At 41.2% G+C, this 9,428-nt stretch overlaps 1 protein-coding gene across 1 annotated transcript; it reads right to left on the reverse strand.

Annotated features, from left to right (window-relative positions):
- Positions 1–649: 649 nt before the first annotated feature.
- On the reverse strand, positions 650–9,165 carry LOC142140505 (zona pellucida sperm-binding protein 3-like). Its single transcript, XM_075198223.1, has 8 exons — positions 8,708–9,165; positions 6,965–7,083; positions 3,326–3,429; positions 3,087–3,264; positions 2,894–3,014; positions 2,681–2,772; positions 2,164–2,294; positions 650–882 (listed from the first exon to the last, which is right to left on the reverse strand). Exons 1-8 carry the CDS (start codon positions 9,155–9,157, stop codon positions 659–661), a joined length of 1,419 nt encoding a protein of 472 aa, XP_075054324.1. The 5' UTR covers positions 9,158–9,165; the 3' UTR covers positions 650–658.
- Positions 9,166–9,428: the final 263 nt, after the last annotated feature.

The raw sequence follows: 9,428 nt of genomic DNA on the forward strand, positions 1-9,428 counted from the left end.
CCAGTCATTCCGCAGGGTGAGATTATAAGGCTGTCCATTCATTGTTAACCAGTGACATCATTGAGTTACTTTCTAGTAGCTACATACTTCCATCAGATTATCCCACAAGACCTGCATCAATAGTGAAGCATCCCTGTCCAACATCTGTAGGCTCTTTATATTCTGACAGTGCTAGTCTACAGGTAAGTCAGTTATTATAGTATGTATTTCTGCATCATGCCTTTTAATTTGCTGGAAGCTCATAAGCCAACATTAGATGGCACTTTCATTACCATAGCAAGATCAGGGATTAGATATTTAACTAAGGTCTTAGACCCATTGCATGCTTGCCAGACTATGTATATGTTGGCTGATCCTTCCTGTGGGATCCAAGGCCAGGATTAGTGTCTACACATGTAGGTGGCCAAGTTAGATTGTATACATATATAGAGCTGGATCACACTGAATATCCAGGGGCCAGTTAGTGTGGTGAGAAAAACCTCAGGTGATCAGCCAACTACATTTGTAATATGTTGATCACTCTAAAGTCATTGTGTCAGGCCCATCAACTGCTACAGTGATTAAGATAGCCCTGGACTACAGCAGTATAACCATGTGTAGCTGGTTTGAACCAGTCAAATACCATAAATTACCCAAAAACAGATTTTTATAAAGACTTTTATTCCTCTACAACCAGAACATTTGCCCGTCTCTTCAGGACATGTTTTATAGTCAGAATAAAACAGCCAACTACAACAACCAGACTGACCGAGACAATGGTCACCAACACCCACAGTTCTAAGTGTTCAGACTCCGCTGTTGTTCTGGAAGCCTGGACAGGTTCTGCTCCAACCACCAGTAGAGGACCCAATGTTGCCAATCCATGTTCTTCTGTAGCTGGGCCTACAGGAAGGAATAGAGTTTAAGATACTCCCTTGTTCAGCCATGTCTGTAGTTGACATTATGGAGGATTGGGACAGAGCACAATTAGTGTAGTAAATAAACAGTTGTACAATGTTGAGGCCACAGGATCCTGGAGCATGCATTAAACACCTTTACCCAGGTTCAGACCCTGGAAAAAGTCTCTTAAGCAAGGCTTTTAGCTGTTTAGGCACACCAAGAAATCCTTTTAGTATTCCCACTTTCTGAAGTACAGACATTTCAACTCCCCAAAGTGTGCTAAAACCCTGCCAAGTTACATGACCACCCAGCCTCTTACTCTAGACCTAAAGTGTCCTGCAATGCTGCAGGAACCTGGCCACACATTGCTTCTTGAAAAGCTACTAGTCAGAAATTTTAGGGTACAGCCATGTATTTTTGAATCTATGTGAAGGTTTATCATGTTAAATGTAGGGAACATCTAAAGAAATTTCCAATTATAAGGCAGTTACTGTGCAGTGAGCACACGTTGATCTACCACCTACTGTTGACTTCCAGCTAAAGTTAGCAACTGGACTGAAATCAGACTTAATGTGGCATTTAGTTTCAGTAAAGGTGGTAAATATCAGCAGGACATTACTAGCCTTACATGTGCCATCACTTTCCAGAGGCCAGCCATGCTGGAGGTGATCCAGCCACAGCACTTCTGTCAACCAGTAGGATTGATTGATGTGTGGTCAGCTTTAGACAGTCTGGGGTAGAGGATGGGCTTACAAGAACTGCCATGTTTCTAATAAGATACTAAAGAACTGACCTTCAAGAACAGTTTAGAGATTCATTCCCAAATCTAGTACCTCAATTCAAGCTGCTTGAACCACACTGGCAGTGTCCAATTTAGTGGCAGGCTGTGCCAAGCTTTCACCTGTGGTGCCCTTGGTCTTGTGCTATAGGGGCAGCTGACTGCAACATCATGACCTGTGCAGAGAGGTCATTTGGCATACCTGGAGGGAACCCACTGTACCCTCCCTCTGTGAAGCCCTTCACCTTATGTACACTGCCCCAATTAAGCTTCATTGTTATATGTAAAGTGAAGTCATAATCACTTCAATTTAATAGCTATACATTTAATCTCATTCTTTATAGACATTATGTTAACCAACATGGGGCATAACATACCTACTCCTGACCACTCCCCAGTGTCGAGGGTGTCAGAGGGATGTAGAATCTTCTAGTGAGAACCTACTTAAAACAAGTCAGGGTAGGCAGTGGTTTTGATTTTATGGCAAGCTAAGGTTCAGAACTCACCAGCTGCAATTTCTCTCTTCCCAAGTCCTCTTGGTCTCCCACCAGACACCAGTCTCCTGCTCTGACCAGCCGCACAGTTCCCAGTGTCACAGCATTGGCAGATGGCATTCGAGCCCTCCACAGCAAACCAGCTATGGGGATAGAGAAGTCGGATTATAGTGAGAGCATAGTGTTTTAAAATAAACCAGTTCCTATATACAGAAGATAAATATCTGTCCAGCCAGCAAAATAAGTTAGAATACAGCTCAACATTCAACCAAAACCACCTGAGGCATAAGCACTTGTGTTATGCTAGGCTGTGTATTCATTATACTCACAAATACTGCCTCCAGAGACATTAACCTTAACAAGTTTCCCTCAACATACTTTAATCTTGAAGCAAACCAATGGTAATCTGCTGTATACCAAGGTTTCTGTACAATTACATTCAGCAATACCTGGGGCACAACAATTTCCTCCTCAAGACAAGGACATTCCTTTACTGCTCTAAAGAGAAGATATTGGAGGACAGCCTCACCTGCTAGAAGTTTTCCTGTAAGAACAGGCCTTGTTCATGGCATCAGGGGCCTGATTGACAGCAGCAGCTTTTAGATAACAAGTGAGGTAAACCTACGAGATTTGTAGTATGACAAGAGGAAGATGCATTAGGTCTAGATATATGAAGCCACTACAATGGAAGTGGCACAGTCTCTGGTATACAACTATAAGCTGGATTAAAATCATTTCTCACCACAGAAACATCTGTCCCAATGAAGCGGAAAGCATCAACCATAAACTGGAGCTTGTCTGGCTGGGGTCTTGGGGATCTGAAGGCAGAAGAGGAGTCTTCTTGCTTACCATCCATCAGGCACCTGTAGAACAATTTGGTTAAATCTTTGGCTAAAACTATTAAGTGAACCTGAATATAACCCTGCATGACATACCCATTGGAAGTAATAATCTCATATCGAGGGTTGGAGCTCACGTCAGGAGACACAGTGGCCACACAACGATCAATAAAGAGAATCATAGGGACATGATTCTGAGTGTCCACAGAGGCCTCTATAGAGAACATGTCTCCTAGCTGGAAGACAGATGAAGATCTGGGAGCACTCCAGTCATCTGTAAAATAAACAGAAGATTAGGATAAATAGACACACCATCTACCCCCAACTCCACTTACCAGTCATTAGTTGCAAGGAGAAGGACAACCTCTCTTCTGAGGACACTGTGGTACTGAATGGAATCCATGTTGGCTTGATGGCGTTACTGCTCACATTACCGTGTCTATATAAAATAATTAAGCCCATCAACATTGGTTACAGGCAAGTTAACAGAATTAATTCAATTTTACTCCGCACCAAGTTTCTAAACCCCTTTATTTTAAATTGATTTCTTTTCTTATATGTATTTTAAATTGATTTCTTTTCTTATATATAGTTTAATCTATAAGGGGAGGTGCTCCTGTACTCATGTGTCAATATGGTAACTATCAAAGAGAAAGGAAAGAGAAAATGGTACTGACGGAGCACTCTTTTAAACAGATAATTGAATTGTGATACAAATCTGTAATATAAAATCAATAATTTTTATTGGTATGTATTAAAATAGTCAAAGCGAAATATTAAAAAGTGATATAATGTGTTGTAAACCAAGTGTTTGACTGTTAAGAGGTAGATATACTACCACGCTGGTTTGCTGTCTTAGGGGAATTTATTAAGGCTGATAGGGAACATTATTGTACTCTAATTTCTTTTTAGATGGCTGTATGTTGTTAGATAGGGACCTATTATTGTGTCCCATTTCCTAAATAGGAATGGTCATACTTTATATATAGTAAACCATAAAATATTCCAATAGTCTATCCTTATATATGCAGATAAGTCACTGCTAATGAGTCTATTGGACTCCTATGGTAATCTATTAGTACATTAGTAATGTTATGTTGGATAACATTCTCCCTCTGTAGGTTAATGTTGTCTTGTTCATATAATTGTTCTTCTTAGTTATTAAGTAACTTAATATCAATTAGCAGTTCAGTAATCCTCAATATTATCAAGGGTTGCTGATAAAAGACAAGGTCTTATGTGGTCTAGGCAACAGGTTTTGTATTATTGTGTTGACCTGTGCAGTCTTATTTATGACCTTGCTTATTGCTAATGAATAAGTCCTAAATTAGATCCATATAACTGGCAGTGTAATCGCTGCTGGATAGATTTCTATAATGGCAGCCCTAGAGCTGCTACTTTATAGGATAGAACGTGGAATAGCACATCCTCTGATATATTTGAAAGTTTCTCGTCAGCCTATTACTCCATATTGTAAACCCCTGACATGCAGCTCAGCGTTACGCCGACGCGCGTTTCGCTTATGAGCTTTTACTAGGCAATGTCTTGCCTAGTAAAAGCTCATAAGCGAAACGCGCGTCGGTGTAACGCTGAGCTGCATGTCAGGGGTTTACAATATGGAGTAATAGGCTGACGAGAAACTTTCAAATATATCAGAGGATGTGCTATTCCACGTTCTATCCTATAAAGTAGCAGCTCTAGGGCTGCCATTATAGAAATCTATCCAGCAGCGATTACACTGCCAGTTATATGGATCTAATTTAGGACTTATTCATTAGCAATAAGCAAGGTCATAAATAAGACTGCACAGGTCAACACAATAATACAAAACCTGTTGCCTAGACCACATAAGACCTTGTCTTTTATCAGCAACCCTTGATAATATTGAGGATTACTGAACTGCTAATTGATATTAAGTTACTTAATAACTAAGAAGAACAATTATATGAACAAGACAACATTAACCTACAGAGGGAGAATGTTATCCAACATAACATTACTAATGTACTAATAGATTACCATAGGAGTCCAATAGACTCATTAGCAGTGACTTATCTGCATATATAAGGATAGACTATTGGAATATTTTATGGTTTACTATATATAAAGTATGACCATTCCTATTTAGGAAATGGGACACAATAATAGGTCCCTATCTAACATATAGCCATCTAAAAAGAAATTAGAGTACAATAATGTTCCCTATCAGCCTTAATAAATTCCCCTAAGACAGCAAACCAGCGTGGTAGTATATCTACCTCTTAACAGTCAAACACTTGGTTTACAACACATTATATCACTTTTTAATATTTCGCTTTGACTATTTTAATACATACCAATAAAAATTATTGATTTTATATTACAGATTTGTATCACAATTCAATTATCTGTTTAAAAGAGTGCTCCGTCAGTACCATTTTCTCTTTCCTTTCTCTTTGATAGTTACCAAGTTAACAGAATTACCACCATGCTAAGACTAAGCCAAGTAAGAAAAAAAGAAAACACCAATACTATATCAGATCTGCAAGTCAGTTATAGAAAGTCTTTCTTGGAGACCGACATTGTGTATGAAGGTCAATTCTATAATCTGATTTTAGAAGTCACAGTATAAGTACTGCATCCTAAGACTGCATTTTATTCTACAGGATTTGTTGGCCATCACTGTAGGCCAATGGAAACTATATATGCCATGGCAAGAGACCAAGTTATGGACCTTTCATGGCATGTCTGGGGGGGGGGGGGGGGGGGGGAAGCATAGTGCTGCCTTACTGTTCTTTCTAGCTGTAAGTGTTCAGGGAGGTGGATGGTGGTGAGAGAGCAAGCCCTCATCTCATGATTGGTAGTTCTGCACTTTAGTTACAGCCACCTGAGTATTGCCAGCATAGATGTCAGGAGGAAGGTGTCTGCTCTCCTAACAAACAGGGTACAGGAAGTTTGTTAGAGATGACCAGAGACCACAGCAAGGGATCCTGTTTTGGTATCGGAGGATGTTGTGTACAGTTATTGGAGGCATAAAGTCATTTTTATGCCAGAAACCTAGTGTCACTGGTCAATAGATAAGATATTCCATCATTAGAGACTGCACAAAGACGACAACTAAAATGTCATATAGCCTACAGTGCAAAACTTACCCAGAAATACTAAGATCATAATATGTATAGTTTGTAGCAGAGAAGGGGGGGGGGCATGATACAAATATAGCAAGGGTTTTAACATTGTACAGGAGGGAAACACATTCTTCAAAGGAAGAGAAGTATTAGATCTGGAGGACATGTACTGGCACTGGAGGGAAGTAGGGTCAGAGGAAATTTGAGGAAAAACTACTTCACAGAAAGGGTAGTGGATAAGTGGAACAGCCTCCCATCAGATGTGGTAGAGGCCAATAGTTTAGAGCAATATAAACATGCTTGGGATATACATAAGGATATCCTTATAAATAACTAAGAATCAAGTAGGGTTTGAGGTTTCCATAGGTTGAGTAGGCAGACCAGATGGGCCGAGTGGTTCTTAGCTCCTCAATTGTCACATCACAGGCCACTATTGCCCCATTAAAGAGATAGCCCACTATACTTGTATCACTCTTGTAGGCATGGTAATTCCCTAGATTCAGAGATATAGGAGAAGTTTGTTTAGAGCTCTAATAACTAACACCTTTGTGACCTGATGAATTTCAAGGCCACAAAACCTACATACTTGGTCCCACTTATCCTGCTCATAACAGGAGTTTGAAATACAGAAAATAAACCCTCAGACAAAAGATTACTAGAATGCATGAGATCTACATGTTAGTGCCCCAGACAACCCAAGGGATGGTCTCAGCCAAGGTTCCCTTGTTCCAGTGTTTCTTGCAGTAAGTCAGTTTGTCACTGGGAACCAGTCATGCAGTAAAGCAATACAACTTATTTTAAAATACAAGGTTTGGTATGGATGGCCAGGTACCAGATGAGTATGCCCTTGAATTAGTGTAAACTTACCGGGGGTAGAAACACTGGATGGGAACCACAGCAGGATTGGTCCTGGTGATGGGGACACCACTGGGAGATGTTGGACTGTATTTCAGGTTGGTCATGTAGATCAGCCAATCTGGAGTCATCTGTAGATTATAGTAGAGATGTTTCTTCATCATCCAGTCTACAAATACTTGCAACACCAACAGTTATTTTGGTGTCATCCATTTATAGGGACAAAAGCTTTAAAGAATGTATTTAGATATCTATTGTTGTGACAAACTACTAGAACCAAAGTTCAGATGCAGGAATGTGGGGGAATAAGAGGTTTGGTTACAGATGAGGGAAAGTTGGCTGGTAGGATAGATTATATGGTGAGTGAATTTAATGGCCAATTGAATGGGTTATTCACATATACCTAGGAGAGGGTCAGGGCAATGGGACAATAGTTGTATGAAAATGACTATTGGGAAATTTTACATCTAAAGATCAGAGCTCCATTTGCTGGTGTGACAGGATGGACCACCTATGCCACCCTCCAAGCCAAGTGCCTGGGACTCTTTTTGGGAAAAGACTTGCCAGTGACATCCACCATTCTGTCACATGTCATGTACATAAAATGTACATAGTATACCTTAGAGGACTGCCTATATCAGGGTGCCTTCCCTCTAAGGATAATGGACCTGTGGGCAATTGAGCATCTGCCCCTTGCCAGCCTCTCCTACAGTCATAGGGTTTAGGATTAAATAAAGTCACTGCAAGTATTGTATCTGGGAGACAAACCAAGATTGATGAAGACGGTCATTTGTGTTTGCAATGCAATTTACTACTGTCTTTAAGGTTTTAAGTGGCATTGTTTTTTTTTTTTTAAAAAACCCCCATATAATCCACTATACAATGGAGGGGACCAATACACTGACAAATGTCTCATGTTACCAAGCCTGGATTCTTTCCTAGTGGTACATAACACTGGCCAGTAGTAGGCGTAGGTAGTAGAAACTACAAGGCAGGAACAGCGAAGTGAGGCTTGCAGCACATCCTTGGGAACAGCCAATATTATATCCTATACTGCCCAGTGATAATGAGCACCACTCAGCCAGTACAGGACCGTTCACTTGTTAAACACTGATAACATTTCTGGACTAAGCGTCCCCTCTGAGAACATTGATAAGATGACTTATTCCTCAAGCTTTATACCTACTGGGGTTTGACTTGCATTTATCACAACAGCACCTGCAGACACTTGAGGAACATTTTATATTTGCACCTGGGAGGTCATTTTTGCTGTGCACATTGAATGGCACAAGCAGCATTTTGAAAACTACAAAATCTGGATACAAGTTAAAGCACAACTGTGTTTACAGACATTAGGAGCAGCTACCATATAGAGTAAGTATTTAATCACTGGACAGCATGAATTTGGGGGGGGGGGGGGAACTTTCTACACCCTTATAGAAAGGCCCACATCTGTGGTATTTAATCAGATATAGAGTAAAATTAATTACCGGGACTGTAATTAAAAGCCACCTAGAGTAAAGGAAATATTTAGAGTGCATTTCTTTCTACCATTGAAGGCAGATATTTTGGGAAGGATCCAAGACTCATGAGAATACAGCCTATGAAGTTGTTAGAAACCAGTGCCTCATGCCTCCACTCACTACTGGGGAATTGTGCATTGGCTCAACCCACAAAATGGCCACCCCCAGTGTGGTATCAGGGATATCTTCTTAAGGCAAATGTGGAACATGTCACACACACACTTCAACATACCTGTAGGCTGTTCCCACATTCTTGAAGACCATTTTCAAACACCACACTGGTACCTGTGCTCTGGGGGCCAGGCTTGCAGGACAGGGGCCCTAGGGTTAGATCTGAGGCTTTCACTAGCTTCCCATTTCCATAGAGGTCTCTCTCCACAGTCACCACCATCTTGTCCTCTCCACACTGCACACTGATAGGAGAGTCCTGGGGTGGCTGCAGCTGTCTGGACTGAGCAGCTCCCCCCCTAACAAAGGGGCCCCATCCCGACACAGGCTGAGCAGCCCCCAGAGAAGACCTTCTAGGAGTGCCCCACTCATGTACAGAGGGGTGGTAATTCCTCCACCAAGTGTCTGACTGGCGCTGGTGTCTAACCAAGACATGCTCCCTGGCACTGCCAAATCCTGAACCACAAACCAAAGACACCAACAGCAGCCAACTCCACCTCACCCACAGCCCCATTCTGACTGCAGAACAAACAGCACAAGGATAGGAGTGGTGAGATCAGTCCTATATACCCCTCCCATCAGCTGCTAATACCTCCACCTGGAGCAGATAAAGATCACACTCACCTGAGCACTTCTCTGACCACCCACAGCCATCTAATAAGAACACCATAACAATAAAGGTATGACACAAGGACAGGTAACCTTTGGTTAACAGAACATCATGGGACTTTTAGTTCCACAACAACTGCTAAGTCAAATATTTCCTATATCTGCTTTACAGCAAA

The sequence above is a fragment of the Mixophyes fleayi genome, chromosome 2, assembly GCF_038048845.1.
Source record: "Mixophyes fleayi isolate aMixFle1 chromosome 2, aMixFle1.hap1, whole genome shotgun sequence".
NCBI classification, from domain to species: Eukaryota; Metazoa; Chordata; class Amphibia; order Anura; family Limnodynastidae; genus Mixophyes; species Mixophyes fleayi.

Excerpts from the sequence above, each read along its gene's own strand:
- LOC142140505 (XM_075198223.1), bottom strand. The coding sequence starts at position 9,157 with ATGGGGCTGTGGGTGAGGTGGAGTTGGCTGCTGTTGGTGTCTTTGGTT. Across the intron at positions 2,295-2,680 it reads TACAGGAAAACTTCTAGCAG|CTGGTTTGCTGTGGAGGGCT; the intron begins GTGAGGCTGTCC and ends CTATCCCCATAG. Across the intron at positions 883-2,163 it reads GAAGAGAGAAATTGCAGCTG|GCCCAGCTACAGAAGAACAT; the intron begins GTGAGTTCTGAA and ends TCCTTCCTGTAG.